Raw genomic sequence first — 19,513 nt, forward strand, 5'->3', positions numbered from 1 at the left:
TGGGGGGTGGCTGTGCAGCCTTTACAAATGGCTCAGGGCTCCATCAGTAGTTTCTCAAATTCTCAGACTGTCGCTACGGATTTCCCTTGGAGCTGCGTAGGAAGACAGGCAGCTTGTGGCTGCCCAGTGCTTATAACCTTGTTGCCATAGGTATGTTGCCCTTGCCAACAAGGAAATAACATCTGCACACTTCCCTTTGCATTCTGGAGCCCGGTTTCCTTTGAAAGAGCCTACTTTTTAAAGGCTTGTTAATATCGAGGGAGCTTGAAATGATGCTTTAGAGCCAGCAGGTGGTGCTCAAGTCTCCCGACTGGACACTGCTATCCCACTGAATCCCAACACTGAGCACTTCCAGTAATCCCCTGTGGTTTTAACCTGTGGGGGGCAGGGGCAGTATTGTTTTCATGATGCCCTATGATTAATCGGAAGCAGCTCTGAAGATCAGTGTGTTTATTCTCTGGCTTTTATTAAGCAAAATGCTTTGAGAATGCATCTGCTCTGAGAACAGAGAGGTGAATTGGTCCTCTTGTGAGAGAGACGCCCAGCACACACCGTGGGATTTTGGGGAGGAGGCGCTCGCTTGTGATATGGCAGCTGGCGATCCTTGAATTCTGCTTGGCCCAAACAAGGATGGTATAAGTAGAACCAGGAGCACCAAACAAGGTGACATGGGTACTTGGGCCTCAGGAACCTCACTGCTGTGTGCTGTCTGCGGTGTACAGGTAAAAAGTTATCACATGGTTTGACTGCCTCTTGCATCTAGTTCATTTGCATTCTTGTATTCTGATTGGCTGTGTGAGGGGGACAGGTGGCTGTTGCAGAATTTAAATGCTTTTGGCTGGCAGGAGGAGCATGCATCATGTTAACAGGGAAACAGGTTTCTTAGGAGAGTGGATAGGGAGCTGGGTTAAGTACCCACAGATCTTTTGGTCACATGACTGGAGGCATCTTTCCATTCACCTCTTGTCTTTAAGTTCTTGCTGGAGCTACCAGCACGCTTCCCAAAGGCGTTTGATGCTCAGAAAGGATAGGAACTTGATTTTTTGCTTTTAAATGAATAAATACAAAACTTGCGGTTGCCAGTGATTTGTGTTAAGATAATAATTAAAAAAACAACAACACCCAGGCTGATCATGTGGTGCATCTGCACTCTCTGTCTGCGCAAGAGGCCTGCTGTGGTGGAGCAATCGTTTCTCTCTCTTTAGCAACGTTGTGGATACCCAGATCTGTATGAAAAGTGATTGCTCAGTGAAGTGATGGTGTTGTGGATACAAGCTGCTGTGGAACAAAGTTAGTTTGCTTGGTCAGCGCATTCACTGCGGAACTTGCTCTAGAAGTGAAACAGATGTGTCTGTCCTTTGCTCTCATGCTGTGGGGGGGGCAGGGGTGCTGGTGGAATGTTGCTGAGGGTGCAGCTTCTCTCTTGGTTCGCATCATGGCAGAGGCCCTGAATGATCGAAATGGCATTGTGCTGCGTTCGACAAGCAGATGCTTGGCCAGTCATAGACAAAGGGAAATACGCAGGTTCCAAATAACGGGCTCGTTTGGGGTGGCTTCAGGCTTCCCTTCCCTTCCCAGGAGTCTCCTATTTCCTCCCATGTTTTGGCTTATTTCTGTGATTTCAGGACAGTGTTGCTAGCCTTGCGTATTCCTCACTCTTTTCGGAAGCTCCTGTTCTTCCTATCCACCCACTGAGTTGTACTGCTGAGGTATTGGGAAAGATGCAAACGTTTACGCAAGGCTAGGAAGCTTCTTCACTAAAACAACATCAAAACAAAAGGACGGGAATCTGTCTTCATTGTTTTAAAGAACTTGTTTCCAGTTCTCGTTTTTGTGGAGAAAAAGTGAATTCCAAAGGCTGAATACCCACAATGTTCATTGGGTGGGGAGGCCGAGAGGAGAGTCTTCCTAGAGATATGGATTTTTACAGTTCTGCCTTTTCCTTCTTCAGGGGTCCTAGAGTGTCCCTGCCCCTGCTCTCCCCTTCTCCCCACCACACACATTGAACCCCAGAAACCTTTCCTTTCTCCCTTCTTCCATCACCCCAGCCTGCCAATGATGTTTTCCTCCAGGAATCCAGATTTTGGTAAATGAAGCAAATTGGAAAAATAAAATGAAAGTTGATGTGAAATGCATTCTCATTGCAAAACATGACTTCTGCATTTACTAAAATCTCTGCTGTTATGTGTGATCAGGGCACATTTGCCTCTATTCCCCCCCCCCCCGTCTTCCCCCTAGCTTTGAGACCTGGGTAGACTTGACTTGTGCAAAGGTCCAGACAGGTCAGAAAAAAGAAATCCCACGTTTGCAATGTCTATGCTTTCTAGCTTTTCACTGCCTAGCTTCTCTGTGTGTGGGTCTGGGTGCCTGAGCTTCCTGTCCCAGCCTGGAGCAGATTGGCTGTGGCACTAATCGTACTGCATGAAGGATTACCGGCCACCAGGATTAAAGGATTTCTGTAAAAAGAGCTGAGGAGGAATGGGGGATGGGCTGCTGCAAGAGCTGGGAGGGCATACATGACTGGCTGATGGGGAAAGGAGTGAGGTTGGAAGGTCTTTGGCTGAGGGACCAAGGTACCGTATTTTTTGCTCTATAAGACTCACTTTTTCCCTCCTAAAAAGTAAGGGGAAATGTGTGTGCATCTTATGGAGCGAATGCAGGCTGCGCAGCTAACACAGAAGCCAGAACAGCAAGAGGGATTGCTGTTTTCACTGTGCAGCGATCCCTCTTGCTGTTCTGGCTTCTGAGATTCAAAATAGTTTTTTTTTCTTGTTTTCCTCCTCCAAAAACTAGGTGCGTCTTGTGGTCTGGTGCGTCTTATAGAGCAAAAAATACGGTACTTGTAGGCCACAGGGGAAATGCATGGCTGCTGCTCTCTAGAGATGGAGAAGTCCACTAGTGACCTAACCCAGGGCAGTCCAACCTCTTAGACCAAGTGGAACGCAGGAGTACTTCAACACAGAACCTGGGGGCCGCACACTGAATTAAATTTCCATATTGTTAATTAAAGCATTTGTAATATGGCCAATGCGATTTAATATACACAATTAATATATTTTAAGGATGAGCACTCCTAAACATAATGAGACCAGCTCCCAAGTAAGTATGCATTGAATCAGGGCAGGTTGCTAGGCTGTGATCAGTAGGACAGGGTTTCGACTCCATGCAAGCTGACCTGGGATAAAGCCCTGCTCAGGTCAAAATGCAGTGCAAGCCTAATGCGTGCCTAAAAGGTAAAGGTACCCCTGCCCGTACGGGCCAGTCTTGACAGACTCTGGGGTTGTGCGCCCATCTCACTTAAGAGGCCAGGGGTCAGCGCTGTCCGGAGACACTTCCGGGTCACGTGGCCAGCGTGACGAAGCTGCTCTGGCGAGCCAGCACCAGCGCAGCACACGGAAACGCCGTTTACCTTCCCGCTATAAAGCGGTACCTATTTATCTACTTGCACTTAAGGGTGCTTTCGAACTGCTAGGTGGGCAGGAGCTGGGACCGAGCAACGGGAGCTCACCCCGCCGCGGGGATTCGAACCGCCGACCATGCGACCGGCAAGCCCTAAGCGCTGAGGCTTTTACCCACAGTGCCACCAGCGTCCCTATTCGCAATTTGCGTGCCTATTTGCGTGCCTATTCGCAAGTAAATGCTGTTAATTTCATTGAGACATACTCCCAGGTAAATGCAGACTGCACAGGGCTGCCGCCTTAAAAAATATACATGGAGGTATTCAGCTGTCTTAATACCACTGCAGGGGAAATAACCTCTCTCACATTAATGCGTTGTTATTGCTATAATTTTTTTGTTGTTGCTTATATCCTGGGCAAAGTTAGAGGAAAGGAGGGGGGTGGCTGGCCTGTATGGCCTTGCAGAGGCTGAGGGAGACACAAGAAGTGCCTTTGCTGTTTCTGCGTGCCCCTCACAGCAGCAATGACAAAGCCGGCTACTCGAGCCACACTAAGAAGCACTGAATGTTTTCAAGGGCTGCATGTTGGACCACCTTGATCTACCCCTTGCATGAACTAAGGACAGCTTTTACGCTCCAAGCAGCAGGCATTGAGCTTCCCAGTGGGTGCTTCTCCCGTTTTTAATTATTCCCCCACTCCACCTCTGAAACTGGAACTGAGTTTAGGGAGCGGAGTGTGCATGCACAAGGTAGAAAAAGAGCGTTTGCAGTATCAGCAGGCCTGGGAGGGGTTGCACACCCATCCCTCCCACCGCCTTTTTTCTCTCTTGCAAGCCCCTTATCCCCACCTCCACATTCAGGTTATCTCTCCGAAAGTGGCTTCGGGAATGTGTGTTTGCTGAGATTAACCCCAGTGTAGTTTTCTCATTTTAAATGTCAAGAATGATGTCCCACAAGCCTCCCAGTGGGCCTTTGAACTATACAGTATAGGCATGCTGTTGAGGGTTGTAGAATTATTGGGTTGTTCTTGTTTTTAGTTTTTATTATGTATTTCATGTTTTTATATTGTGATTCTATGTTGTGAAGCCCTGAGACCTGTGGGTATAGGACTGTATACAAATAAAATAATAGGTGGGTATGCGGACCTTTTCTGGCACTTCCTATAAAAGCACATTCCTAGCAATCCTTTGGCTTTTCAGCTGCTCTCAAACCAGTCTATGCTGTGTATCTGTCACCTTTTGGAAGCCTGTGTCCAGGACACAGGGAGTGGGACACTTCACCTGTGGGACTCTCTTGGAGCAAATGCCTGGGCCTCGGTTCTCAAGCTGTAAAATGACAGGGACAAGGGTTGTAGGGTTGCTGGGAAGGGGACTAATGTGCACACACAAAAATATGGAACAGGTTTCAAATGTGAATTCTAGTTCTTGAGATGTGCTCTCATTTCCTCAAATGTCTCCTGTTGCCTTGGGAGGAGTGCTTGTGCAGAGTCCTGCTTGTTGAATGGGGTACCTTCTACAACACATGGGAGTAGTGAGGTCCAGCACTGAGGGCGTGCTTTATGGGCTGGATGCCTAACTGAATGACAACATGGTTCCTATATCCTTGTAGGCAGCGGTCAAATCTCTGTTAAATGAATGAATGTCAGATCTACAAATCTTGAACTAATCTCCAATCCCTGATAGTTCATTTTATTTCATTTTTTTAAACTTTATTTATCATGTTTATATTCCCCCCTTTCCTCCAAGGAGCCCAAGGTGGCATATGTAGTTCTACTCTGGATCCATTCCAGTCCGGCTTCCACGCTGGTCATGGGACCGAGACGGCTCTGGTCGCCCTAACAGATGATCTCCGCAGGCAGCTGGATCGAGGCGGGTCGGGGCTGCTGATTCTTCTAGACCTGTCAGCAGCCTTTGACATGGTCGATCACGAACTCCTGGACCACCGCCTTGCCGACGTGGGGATTCAGGGCACAGTCCTTCAATGGCTGCGCTCGTTTCTCTCTGGTCGGGGACAGAGGGTGGCACTTGGGGGGGAATTGTCATCGCGCCACTCCTTGGTGTGTGGAGTGCCTCAGGGTGCGATTCTCTCCCCGATGCTTTTTAACATCTTTATGCGCCCCCTCGCCCAGCTTGTCCGGAGTTTTGGGCTGGGTTGCCATCAGTATGTGTTGGGATTCAGAACTTACTGGGTTAAATTTTGTTCTGAGAGTGCCTCCCATTCTTCTGACGTTTGGAAGGAGGGAGGAGCTCTACTTGTTGTTCTCTCTGTGTCTCTGAGAGAGACGGACGGAAGCCATGAATGCTAGCAGTCCAGGAGATTTTGGGAAATGCTGAGCTGTAAATATTTGCTGCAATAAAGAACTGATGAATTTGGACATACACAGTGCTTGGTGTTTGTCTGGATCTGAAGCAGACTGCAACGGTTTTGATCCGCTGTGTTTTTACTCTGCTAGACGAAACCAGGAGTCAGGAAGGAGGTCTGCGCAGCTTGGCTGGGAAGCGTGCCGGACCACTGGGGCTAATTGAGGCCATAAAGCAATTAGCTGGCCAGTGCAATTAAGATCTTATCAGATCTTCACAGGTTATGGAGGACCTAATTACCGCTAATAAAACTGTTGCTAAGAGTCTGCCGGTGAGCTTTGAAGTCTTGAAGTCAGCTTGGCAATAGCTGGAAGACGCTACTGAAGCGGCAGAGGTCTGCGTTCTGTGTTTTGCCTGCTGCAGAGAGGCAAGAGTTGCTGAGGCAGAGAGCTGGGAAAGCAGCTGTGAAGAATCGGGTGCCGGAGAGCTGACTGGTGAAACGTGAGTACAGCAGCTGGGGCCCCGGGAAAGAGGAGAGAATGGCAGACAGCCAGGTCTTTGAGGACGTTCCGCTTGAGAAGCTCACTTTAAGAGGTTGGGCAACCTGGTCCAGAAGAGTAAGGGGTTGGTTTCTGGTTACTGGGCTTTGGAATGCAAGCCAGAAAGAACCACTTCCCTTGAATCCAGGTCCTGAAGGGACAGACGTTGCAGGCTTTGAGGCTGCGTTGCCTGAAGAAAGCCAGCAGAGAATGCAAAGAGAGCTTGCTATGCTAAAAGCATGCGTACATGCATCACTTTTGCCCAGTTTGGAGGGCGTAAAGTCAGCAAGGGCTGCCTGGGAGGTACTGAGATGTTTGTGTGAAACTTCAGCAGGATGCCGGAGCCCTGGAGGAGTCATGCAGAGCCTGGAGATGGCTGTAGCCCCAGTCCCTGAGGTGCAAGTCGGGGGGGCTGAGAATTCCAAAGGCAAGTTTCAAAAGTTTTCCACTGTGAGTGCTGAAGTGGAATGCAGTTTCAGCGAGGGCAGGGCTGGCACAGAGTGCTCTTCCGGAAGAAGGGGGGCCAGGCCAGCTGAAAGGAGCCCTGGGCAGTATTTTTCCACTGGGGATTGTCGTCGGGCAAAGTCTGGAAGGCGGCGGAGAGCTAGACGCTGCAAGGTCAGCCACCTGGACAAAGTGAAGATAAGGCCTAAAGAGTCGCGTGGGAACGCAGAGGCCAGGCCGGTCTCCAAGGCAACGGAGGAGGCCACTTCTACGGAAGCTGCCAAGGTCCTGAGCAAGGGGGAGTTGGTTGCCAAGACAACCGGGACGTTTGTTGCCAGTATGGCTTTGTTTGAGGACAGCGCTGAGAGCCACACTGTTTTTCGCTTTGTAATCGACTCAGCAGCTAACTGCAACCTGATCTCAGAGACCCCTGCAGTCGAGATGTGGAATTGCAAGGCAATTCCGGCTGGAAAAACTGTTCAGTTTGCAAGTGGGGAAAAGAAAAATGTGACTAACTTTGCAAATGTATTGTTTTCTGTTTTGCAGGAGCAGATGGAAGTTTGCATTGTGCCAGGAGTGCAACACTGTATTATATCTGTGCCTTATTTGTTGAAAAAGGGGTTTAAGGTTTGCTTTGAACACGATGTTTGTACAATCTCCAAAGGAGGGAAGCAACTGGTCAGAGTTGCAAAGGGGCAGAATGATCTCTTCATTCTTAAAACGTCTCTGGAGGGTGAAGGGAAGGTTGAGAAAGCACAAGCCTTGCGTGCTACAGTTCCCACTCATGTTTCATGTTCGTGTGTGTGGCATAAGAAGACAGCTCATGCTTGTCTTGAAGAACTACAGGTGCTACCTGAGGTTTCCAAAGGCTGTAAAATTGAAGAATGTGCAAGAGTCCTAGATTGTCAGGCTTGCAGACAGGCGAAGGTAAGAGGGTGCAGTTACCCCAGGGTGGAGAGGGTAACCACAAAACCTTTTGATCTTGTGCACATAGATCTGTTGGGTCCCATGAAGGAGCCAAGTTTGGGAGGGGCCAGGTTTCTGCTGACACTGCAGGATGATTTTTCGCAGAACACCTGGACACATGGTCTCAAATCCAAGGAAGATGCTGCACAGCTGATTAGTCGTTGGATTGAGGAGGTGGAACTAATGTTCTCCACCAGAGTCAGGGAAATTGCTAGTGACAGAGGTTCACAGTTTACTGGGTCTGCTTTGCAGAAGTTCTTTCACAAGAAAGGGATAAGTCACACAGTGACTTCTCCTCAACAGAGGGGGGTGGCAGAGCTCAGAAGTGAGGCTCTGGTTAAAGCTGCACAGGTGATGCTGTTAGATTCTGGGTTACCTCCAAAGTTTTGGATGGAGGCAGTTAAATATGTGAGCTTCACCTGGAATAGGTCCTACAATTCAGTGGTAGGAGACACACCGTTTTTCATGCTTCACGGGAGGAAGCCACAGGTTCACTTCCTCCGTGCGTTCGGTTCAACGGCCTCGCTGCTGGTGCCTGAAGCTTTGCGAGGGCCTGGTGAACCCAAGTTCCAGAAAATGATCTTCTGTGGGTATGAGCCAACGGCTCGTGCATGGAGGTTTGCATACCCGTCAGGTGATCAGAGTAAGCTGCTGATCAGTAAACACGCTGAGTTCTGTAAGCAGGAGGAAAGGTCAAAGACCCCTGCCAGACGCGATATTCTTTCAGAATGTCTTTCTGATTCAGAGCAGGAAGGTTCTGATGAGGAGGAAAGAGAGCCAGGGGCTGAGTCTGCTGATGACGATCAGCTCACTGACCAAAGTCAGGAGCAGGATGGGGCATCTCCGCAAGTTGTAAAAAGAGAGCCCAAGAGTGAGCCTAGTTCTCCTGTGAGGGTAATTCCAAGGGTTCGAAGACGCGTTAAGTCAGAGGGGGAATCCCAGGATGCAGAGGACACACCTGCTGACCACAGTGCGTCAGAGGCAGTGCCTGAGTTTGTGCCCAGGCGGTCCAGTCGCACAACGAAGGGAATTCCACCTGAGAGGTATCAGGCCACAGGTGCGTGGGTAGGTTTCGCACAGTGTGATTCTGAGAGTTGTGAGGATATTCCACAGATGCCTGACAGGGACGCCAGGAGAGGGCGCAAGGCATTGGGGAAGGGATTGATCTCACAGAGGTCTGCAAAGGTACATCCACAGGTCTTGTCAGGAATGGAGGCAAGAGGGGGTGTTGGGATTCAGAACTTACTGGGTTAAATTTTGTTCTGAGAGTGCCTCCCATTCTTCTGACGTTTGGAAGGAGGGAGGAGCTCTACTTGTTGTTCTCTCTGTGTCTCTGAGAGAGACGGACGGAAGCCATGAATGCTAGCAGTCCAGGAGATTTTGGGAAATGCTGAGCTGTAAATATTTGCTGCAATAAAGAACTGATGAATTTGGACATACACAGTGCTTGGTGTTTGTCTGGATCTGAAGCAGACTGCAACGGTTTTGATCCGCTGTGTTTTTACTCTGCTAGACGAAACCAGGAGTCAGGAAGGAGGTCTGCGCAGCTTGGCTGGGAAGCGTGCCGGACCACTGGGGCTAATTGAGGCCATAAAGCAATTAGCTGGCCAGTGCAATTAAGATCTTATCAGATCTTCACAGTATGCCGATGACACCCAACTCTATCTGTTGATGGATGGCCATCCTGACTCGGCCCCAGACACACTGACCAGATGTCTGGAAGCTGTGGCTGGATGGTTACGTGGGAGCCGGTTGAAGTTAAATCCTTCGAAGACAGAGGTCCTCTGGCTGGGACGGGGCGATATGGGATTGAGGGGGCAACTCCCATCTCTTGCGGGGGTGCAATTAGTGCCAGCATCGTCCGTTAAGAGTTTGGGTGTAATCTTCGATACCTCCCTCTCTATGGAGGCACAGATTACAGCTATAACAAAGGCAGCATTTTTTCATCTCCGCCAGGCTAAGCAGTTGGCTCCTTATCTCTCTCGCCCTGACCTAGCCACTGTGATCCACGTGACGGTCACCTCCAGACTGGATTATTGTAACTCACTCTACGTGGGGCTACCCTTGAGACTGACCCAGAAACTCCAGCGGGTGCAGGATGCCGCGACGAGACTCCTTATGGGGTCTTCGCTGCGAGATCACATTCATCCGGTACTATACCAGCTGCACTGGCTCCCGGTGGAGTACAGGATCAGGTTTTAGGTGCTGGTTTTAACCTTTAAAGCCCTATACGGCCTAGGCCCCTCGTACCTACTGGACCGCCTCTCCTGGTATGTCCCACAGAGGAACTTACGGTCTGCAAATAAAAACATATTGAAGATCCCAGGCCACAGAGAGGTTAGGCTAGCCTCAACTAGAGCCAGGGCCTTTTCGGCCGCGGCTCCAATCTGGTGGAACGCTCTGTCACAAGAGACTAGGGCCCTGCGGGACTTGACATCTTTCCGCAGGGCCTGCAAGACAGAGCTGTTCCACCAGGCCTTTGGTCAGGGCGCAGCCTGACCCCCCTCCTCCGGCAATCTGCACAGAATTTTGCTTATTGGTTGCCATCAATTTGATTTTAATTAATTCTTATAATGAAATGTTTTTAGAATCGTTGGATTATTTTGATTGTTGTTAGTCTCCCTGAGCCCAGCTTCAGCTGGGGAGGGCGGGATATAAATAAAATTTATTATTATTATTATTACTCTCTGTTTTATCTTCTCAACAATCATGTGAGGTTAAGACAAACTGGCCCAAGATCACCCAGTGAGCGTCATGGTTGAATGGGGATTTGAACCCTATTCTTCCATATCCTAGTCCAACACACCACTACATCACATGGTCTCATTGATTTTTTTAGTCAAGCTATTAAAACATGGGATGGCTTCCCAACTCAGCATGGCCTTGGGCAATGCTGATTATTTGGATCCATTTCAATTTGTCTTCAGACCTGGGTTTGGGACAGAACAGCCTCTGTTTCGCCAGTGGATGGCTTCCATTAGGGAATGGCTTGTGAGTGTGTCCCTGTTGGTTCTTTTGCAGCTCTTAGTGGCTTTCAACATCGATGACCATGGCATTCTTCTGCGCCATCTTGCTAAGTTGGGTCTGAGGAGGGGAGAGTATATGTTAGCACTGGTCCTTTCTGGAAGCTTTCCCACCTAGTTTACCCATTGTATGGCATAGGATGCTAAAAGTTCATATCCCCCAATGCGTCCTGACCCAAATAATGCTGCTGTCCCGATTCTTTAATCAGCTGCATATCGAGGAGAAGCTCAGCATACGGAGCTGCTTCTTTCACTGCCAGGGGCATCGCTTGGTACTTAAAGAACCTGGGAAACAGATCATGATGCAGATTTGCATAAATGTACAGTGTGCCTCTGGGTAAATTAAGATGGCAAGACTGTTGCTAGCACTGCACTTAGCTGCACAGTAAGCAAAGTTTCCTCTTTTTAATTTAAAAAGGAGGCGGAGGAAAGGGGATCTGGGGCACAGCACAAAATTCAGTTCCCCAAGCGGTGCCCCTGGTCTCTGCTACCCTATAATGGACTTTATGGACCTTGGCATGCAGCTGTTCAAGGAACAGGAGCCTTATTCGGGGCAGAGAGGGCTCTTTCCCTGGAGGCATTGCTCTACTCATTTGGCTGGCTTGCAGTAAATGCTCCAGCGTAACAGCTTTGCTTGCTAGCTTCATTCTGCCGAAACCAGAAACATTAACTGTTCGCCGTCCCCACGCTTCTCTTTTCACTTACCAGGACCATACAGTAACAGGATGGCTTTTCTGTCCTCCTGTTGGATAATAATTCCCATTGTCTTTCCACCTTACTTTGGATTCAGTTCTGGGGGCACAGCGCTTGCCCCAAAGTCTTGTCATTGCTTAGTTGTGCGCCAGTTCAGAGACTGAAGCAGCAATGGATCAATATCTGATATATGAGGGTTTCATTAACTAGAGTGGCCTGCTCTTCTTTTTGTATGTAGAGCTTGTCTGAAAAGAGTTCTTCTTCTCTCTGCCTATTCATTTGGGGCAGAAGTCATTATGGGGCTCCTTTAGTTCCTCTTCTGAGTCTCAGGCACCGAATACAGTGCGAGAACTGGTAGCTCAGCCTTGTTAAAGAGCCTTTTGCAACGTTGATACAGCCACCTTTCTTTGAAGTGTCATCTACTGGGCATTTACCCCTTGGCAAATCTCAGCAGCAGATACCACCCTGCAGTGTTCATTCATTTTAATAGGTTTGTATCCTGATTCTTCCTCCCCAAGGGCCTTACTTTGCCTACCCATGGTTTAAAGCATACAACATTTTGTAAACTATTGGATGAGGGATGGGCTTTTCTGGAGTTGCTTATGCCAAGGGAAGTGCCAACCTTTCATGGGTATTCTCTTCTCTGATTCTGCCTCTTCTGTTGATTGATCTAGCTTATACCTCTCCTGAGCACTTCCCTCTTCTCTCTCTGCTGCTTGCTATCATGGAGAGATTTTTTTTCTCAGAAACGATGGCTCATTTTTTCACAAGCGGGGAGTTGCCTCTGTATGTATAAAAAAATAAAAATCACACATATTTTACTTTGGGTGCTGGTTGTCAGGGTCCTGAACCCTATTAGTTTGTGGGCCAATTATTTTGCTTTGCTCTACTGTGGGTAAGAAGCAATAGAACTGGAGCCACATGCTAAGGGAATTACTTGGTTTGTTTTGTTTCTGTGCTAATAGATCCTAAAGCTTACCAAACTATTATGAAATGGGATTTCCGTAAACTTTCGCTTTCCAGCAGTCTAGCATTTAGCTGCCAGAAGGAACATTATGTTGAACTTTCGATAGATGAGAAAGCTAGAGTCGTGTGTTTCCAGAAGTACTGGGGAGAACTTCCAGAGGGATAGATGTAATACATAAAAAACCCAAGAGTCTTCTGGCACTTTAAAGACTAATTGGAGGAGGGCATTCTCCCCCTTTTTGATGCACCTTACAGGCAAACAAACTTTGTTAAGATATGTTTTTATGGGCTAGATATTAAATTTGCAGCAGCCGTAATTGATAATCTTAGTGTTGTTGATTAAATTAACACCTGTGGAGGGAGAGGAAATCATTGTTTCCGTTTGTTGCCCCCCTCCCGGAAACCCATGTCCTCACTGTGGAAAGATGTGTGGATCCAGAATTGGCCTCCACAGTCACTTATGGACTCATTGTTAAGACTGCGTTCATGGAAGACCATCTTACTCAGCTACGAGTGATCGCCGAAGAAGATGATTTTTATATGAGCAATTCTAGGTGATTAGGAGATCCAGAAAAAGAATAGTGAGGTTGAGTTTTAGTGGAAACGTATCAGATGAATATGGAAGCTTTTCTGTGTTCTCCTTTTTAAGACAGGGGACCCATGCTGTTAGCTGTCTAATGTAAGCTTGTTCTTGAAGCGTTTGGCAGACAGCGCTAGCACCTGTGCACTTTCTTGCTGCCACGTCCTCCGCAGCTGGGATGTGCACCTGTGCTTGTGGAGATAAGCTTGCCAGTTCCCGTTGTGCCTTGTTTCAGCTGCTGTTCAGCTTGGTGCTGCAGGGATTCTGGCCCCATTGAAGAAGCTCTTTACGAGCCTCTTGAGACATAAGGGAGCCAGTTGTGGAATCAGAAGAAAAAACACAAGGATGTAATGAATCCTGTTTGCTGGACTGTCTGTTTCATTCTCCATGAGTTCTCACAGAAGAAATTGCACACTTATCACCTAACTGGCCTTTTATGGATTCCCCATTAGTCAGGTTTGCCACACTCCTGCCAATCTTTCCTCTTAAACTCTGGCCATCTCAGGTTTCCCTGTGTCTTCCAGAAACAGAGTCATGTCTCTTGCCTGCTCTGCAGGTTCCAAGTAGGGCTCCCAGTTCTCGACAAGAGTGCTAATCTGATATTGCTTTGCACATCCTAGGAGAAGCAGCAATAGCACCACCTTTGCCAGTGAGACTTCTCTTGCCCTGTGCAGCTGATTAGATTGGATTAGAAGTTCAAGGTGGACTGGAATGTGTTTGAACTTGAGGCTTGCGCTGGACAAGTTTTCTCTGAGACTGTGTAATAAGAGATGCAAGGAAGAAGAGTTCAAACTGAGTTTATTTGCAGAAGCACAAAAAGGATGAACCTCTCTGCAGCTTTTTGTGTCTCACCATAACCACCAACGCAGGATAAAACACGATCTATTTTAAGACAAAAATAGTTTTGTGGAAAGCATAATGCTGTGTCAATTCTGTGACACATCAAACATTGTTTGTACTCCCTTGTGCAGACAGCAGACATAGTTTGGATTTTATGCATTACTTTTAATACATCGCCATAACTTGTTCTGTAAACTTTTGGCTTCATACTGTGTTAAAGAAATTGACTTTTAAAAAGCATGTAGAAGAGGCTGATGTGCTGCTTTGGGGACAGGTGTGTAAACCAGGCTTGTCACGATCCCCAGCAAATTAAAAGACAGCAAGTAGCCCTGTCAAAGGGAAATAGCCAGTCACTGTCTGTCTTGTCCAAGTTTGTGAGGCTGACCTTTCTGTTCTCATGGGGGCTAAAAACCTTTTAAGAGAACAGCTGAGAATTCACCAGCAGTTGCCAGGGCCTTACAGCATCAACCAGTCTCAGCCCTTTTTCTTTTGAAACCTTTGTAATTGGGATCCAACTGGCCAGTGCCTTCCTGCTCAGGTGGAACCAGCTTCGGAGAAAAGGGTCTTACACCTAGAGAAGTGGTTTTGAACTGCACCTACCAGCAAGATCCACATGGTGCTGCTCCCGATCCTCCTTTTTCTAGCGGGCCGGGAATCGCGCCGACTCCTTACTCTGCAACTCTTACCCTGCTGCTTCCTTGCACTTTCCATGCACATCTATGCACACATGCGTCTTTGGCACCTGCATGCGTTACATTTTCGTGCTCCTTCCTTTTATATGCTGGCCGTTGCATAGCAACCACTGGCTCACAAGATGCTTAGAGCTGTAATAATGCAGCCGGATAAAACCGACCTAAAAATACCCCTTGCCCAAACCTCTCCTGGGCAGCTGGGAGGAGTGGCCGGGGAGGAGCCAGGGGGGGCACCTTGGAAAAAGTTCCCAAACTGAATTGCCCTCTAAGTGGCTTTGTGCGTCTCTCGTCAGCTGTCCAGCGCAGCGGGAACAGTAACAGTTTCCTGGCAGGGAGCTGAGATTGGCTGGACTCGGTGCGTGGGAGTCTCTGCTGCTCCTTCTGCTCCAGCCGGACTGGGGATCCCTCTCCTGCTGTGTCTCTTCCCTCCCCGCCCCCTTGCACTGTCTGGAAGAGGGGGGAAGTGGAGGCTGCTGCTTGGGAAGCCATTTGGTGCCGAGAAAGTGGGCACCCAGATGTTCTGGCCTCTGCACCCCACCTTGCGCTTGGTTCTGACCTGCTAGGCCTTTCTCACCTGCCCAAGGGCAGCACCCCCTGCCCAGTCTTGAGAGGGCGTTGCCTCAAGGGCATCATCATGGGCACTGTCAGTGAGCTCTGTGCCTCCAGTTTCCAAGCCTTCCTCTTCCCCTCCACCTTGGTAGCCACCAAGCCAGGTAGGTGCTTTATATTTTGCCTCTCCTCTCTATGTCCAGGAGTGTCTTGTGCTGATGCTGGGAGAAATGAGGTGCCAGAAGTTGGGGTGTGTGCAGTATGTATATTGTCTGTGGTGGGGCCAGGATTAGTCATCCTCTCCTATGCCCTGTCCCTTGCAAGCGAAGCCACAACAGGCATATTGCACTGGTGTCCCTCTAAGTGAAGGCTGCTGGTGAAAGGGGCAGGGGCCACAGCTTCAGTGCCTTTAGCTATGATGTTGCTTTCCTCTTGCTGAGATTTGGTGCACCGTCGTTCAGCCAAAGTGTAACCTTATCCGCTGGAGCTCAAAAAACACACACAGGTGACTGAATTGCTTTGGAATGAGGAGCTTGGAAGAATCCATCGTGCTGATTCCTTGGCTCAGGAACCAGTCTAACCTCTGTTGTACGGGTGGAAGGAAGAGGTGGCAATTGGTTCACAGCCTTGTGTTTGGTTACAATAAGGCTGAACCCAGTTCTGTGTTTTGATCCCCGTGGCAATCTGTATTTGAGTCTGAGTATGTGAGGAAACAAACTCCAGTCCATTTCACAGGCAACCTGCTCTGCTAGTCGTAGAATCATAGGATTGTGGAATTGGAAGGGACAATGAGGACCATCTAGTCCAACCCCCTGAAATGTGATACCTCAAGGACTGTCTCTCTCTATGTGAACCTACCCAAACCCTGAGATCATCTTCTGAGGCCCTACAAGTGGTCCGGGGGGGGGTGTCTCAACATGAGAACGGGCCTTTTCTGTAGTGGTTCCCCATTTGTGGAATGCTCTCCCTAGGGAGGTTTGCCTGGTGCCTTCATTATGTACCTGTAGACGCCAGGCAAAAATGTTCTTTAACCAGGCCTTTGGCTGATTATACCCTTTTAAATGTGTTTGTGGGAAGAGGTGGAGGGAGGAGGGTTTTAGTTGTTGTTGTTGTTGTCGTCGTTGTCTTCTATTTATTATGTATTTTGTGTTTTTATCTTGTATTTTTATGTTGTAAACCATCCTGTGATCTACGGATGAAGGGTGGTATACAGCTTTAATAAATAAATTAAAATAAACATTTTGCCCAACATGGGCCACAACCCTGAATTTAAGAGTCCCATGCCCTACTCATGGAGATGTTGTCCCGGTGCTTGTATATTTTCTGAAAGAGTCCCTTGTGCTAACTTTATACATGTTGAGGTGTGTGTGTGTTTTCCACATATTCTTGTGAAGATTTCTTTTTTATTATCTGAAGTAGGTTTTCTAAAGTGTGTGAGAGCAGATCATTGTTTTGCTGATGCCTAGCAATGGGGTTGTGGCTGTGACCTCTTTTTGACCTCCCTAGAGGAAGAGCATATGCTGTAGTTGTCGTAGTTGTTGAAGTTGCGTTTATATCCCGCCCTTCCTCCAAGGAGCTCAAGGTGGTTTACGTGCTTCATTTCCCCCTCTCTATTTTATCCTTACAATAACCCTGTGGGACGCAGGTGGCGCTGTGGGTTAAAGCCTCAGCGCCTAGGACTTGCCGATCGAAAGGTCGGCGGTTCGAATCCCTGTGGCGGGGTGCGCTCCCGCTGCTCGGTCCCAGTGCCTGCCAACCTAGCAGTTCGAAAGCACCTCCGGGTGCAAGTAGATAAATAGGGACCGCTTACCAGCGGGAAGGTAAACGGCGTTTCCGTGTGCGGCTCTGGTTCGCCAGAGCAGCGATGTCACGCTGGCCACGTGACCCGGAAGTGTCTCCGGACAGCGCTGGCCCCTGGCCTCTTAAGTGAGATGGGCGCACAACCCCAGAGTCTGTCAAGACTGGCCCGTACGGGCAGGGGTACCTTTACCTTTAATAACCCTGTGAGGTAGGACAGACTGTAACTGGCCCAAGGTCACCCAGCAAACTTCATAGCTGAGTTGGGATTTGAACCCTGGTCCCCCAGCTCTAACCACTGCATCACCTGTAATGGGTCACAAACTCTGGACAGCCAGTTTGGTGTCTGCATTGTGGAGTATGATGAATGGAAAGGACTGTGTTACACAAAAGCGGCTGCTGAGGCCTTAGGCCAATTCCATTCTCAACCCCATTTTCACATTAAAAAACACACACCCTATGAGCTGCCTTACTGGAGGAAGAACCTGACTAAGGCAGCTTACAGTAAAATCTATTCTGTACAGTAAAATAGCAAAACAAACTGAACAGAGCCAGCAGCAAAATCGGGTAACTCTGGGAGGGGGTTTGAGGGAGGGGTGTGTTTCTAGACCTGCATACTGAATGCAACAGTCATGCAACTGTTAAACCAACTGCAGTTTTCACCAGTATGGAAAACTGACAATGGGCAAAATGTCACCTGTGGAATGAATGTCTGCCTGTTGCACAGAGCCTCTACTAAAGAAAGATTAGCAAGCTTACTATGTATGGGCACTTGATGAGACGGGCTTGTTTTCTGTCTCTTCTTCCTTGCTGTGTGACAACAGGATGGGTGGAGGGTACTGATTTGTCTGATGAGGGTTTGTGGTTTTAGGCTGGCGGGGAGGCTGGCAGGCCAGATAGAATGATCCAGGATTAAAGCCACTTCACAGTATGAGACTGTTGGTTCAGGTACAGAGAGAATATAGCAGCCTGAGCACTAAAGCCTGTAACATTGAGTTCTCCGGTTCATTGGCTCAGCCCCAGGTTCTGTTATTCCTTGCATTCTGGTATTGAAAGTTTTGCTGTAGAGTACTTGGACCCAGGGAGTAGTTCTTGTGAGTTCAGTTTAGGGATCTGCAACTGTAAAGGACAACTAATAGAGTACATTGGTACCTCAGGTTAAGTACTTAATTCGTTCCGAAGGTCTGTTCTTAACCTGAAACTGTTCTTAACCTGAAGCACCACTTTAGCTAATGGGGCCTCCCACTGCTTCTGCGCCGCCGGAGCACAATTTCTGTTCTCATCCTGAAGCAAAGTTCTTAACCCGAGGTACTATTTCTGGGTTAGCAGAGTCTGTAACCTGAAACGTATGTAACCTGAAGCGTATGTAACCCGAGGTACCACTGTATCTGGTATCTTTCCAACAATTTTCAGAACCTGGTTTTCCCTTTTTAAAAAGAGAACAAGTTTCTGCCCCCTAGTATTTATGAAAGGCAGTGTGAATATATGGATTCTTTATAAAACCTAGCCAGGGAATATTGCTGTTTCAGATCCTTCCCATCACCCCAGTCCTTGTTATTTCTTGGGTCAACAAATCTAGTTTCGCTGTTACCCTTGCTCATTCTGACATAGGGTTGGTACACTGGTCAGTTGATTGCCTATTTATTTGACCATTGTCATATATGTTTGAATATTCCATGAAGGCAAGAATACCACTGCTTAGGTGGCAGATTTGCATTTTATTTCATTATGGGTTTCACTTCTTGATGAGGACTGCTTGCCTCTGTAGTGGTCAAAGGCAAGCCTAGCAACATAGAAAACCTTTTCCTACCAACCCCCTGCTACAATTGCAGCTATCTCCAAACAGGAATGCAAGTTGATTTCATTGGCAAAGGTTGTTATTTTAATTGCATTTTAAAACAGAACAAACAGCAATTGTAAGCTGACCCTGGAGTTTTAGGATAAAAAATGAAGAATAATCTTTCATTGACTTGTTCGCATGTATAGAAACCATACTTTGCATTAATTCATTAGCAGCCTAACTTTTTGGGGGTGGGAAGTTCAAAAACACAAAGTCAAAAATCCTTGGTAGTCTGCTGCATGTCACTTAGACCTACCAGTAGATCCGAGTTTAGCTTCTGTCTAGTACTGCTCCAGATGTTGTCCACCTGCAACTTCCACCAGACTCAGGCAACATGGCAGTGGTCAGGAATGATGGGAGTTGCAGTCCAGCATTGTCTGGGTGGGCATCATGTTTATTCTGCCTCAGAACTTGGGGTTTTGGTTAAAGATTTTGAGGTTTATTTTTAGCAAAACAAACCAAGGTGAAATTGCCTGGTCTAGAAGATACCATATGTGGTTGTGCAGAACAGGGTATTGATTCCTGTTGCTTCACAGTGAATTTCCTGAAATACAAAATGTGGAAAGTGAAATCTCATACTAGATTAGTGACTAAAGCATGGTGGGTGAGCTTGTAAAGCCATGCGGAACTCTACAGGTGAGGAAGACAGCTAAATTGTGGAGGGCAGAAAGCTTGGGGTCTAGTTGCCTTTTTCTTCTTCTGCCTTATGAAGTATCCTGTGCAAAAAGGCATACACCTCTACTCCCACAAAAAGATAGATCCATTCTTCTTAGGCATTCTTTTGTAGGACCAAAGCTGCGTGAATTTCTGCCATGCAGCCTGGCAGTAGTATAGATACTGCAGAGTAATGGCTGGCAGCCTGCAAGCTCTTGCCAAACTGGGAGAGG

The 19,513-nt window shown here is 47.9% G+C and overlaps 2 protein-coding genes across 3 annotated transcripts in view; one reads left to right on the plus strand and one right to left on the minus strand.

The window, feature by feature from the left end:
- Window positions 1-19,513, minus strand: part of LOC307210012 (autocrine proliferation repressor protein A-like) — a 229,564-nt gene that overhangs the window by 63,087 nt on the left and 146,964 nt on the right. The window lies entirely within an intron of this gene.
- Window positions 1-19,513, plus strand: part of CYTH1 (cytohesin 1) — a 63,983-nt gene that overhangs the window by 5,011 nt on the left and 39,459 nt on the right. Inside the window, exon 1 of one of the 2 annotated variants that reach the window (XM_079965517.1) lies at window positions 14,951-15,153. The exons of the other annotated variant lie outside the window; for it this stretch is intronic. Coding sequence (XP_079821643.1) covers window positions 15,075-15,153 — 79 coding nt within the window. The 5' untranslated portion in view covers window positions 14,951-15,074. Of the gene's footprint in view, window positions 1-14,950; window positions 15,154-19,513 lie in introns of those variants that run through there. 2 annotated transcript variants of the gene reach the window in all.

This window comes from Podarcis cretensis (assembly GCF_951804945.1).
Source record: "Podarcis cretensis genome assembly, chromosome: 2".
Classification (NCBI taxonomy): domain Eukaryota; kingdom Metazoa; phylum Chordata; class Lepidosauria; order Squamata; family Lacertidae; genus Podarcis; species Podarcis cretensis.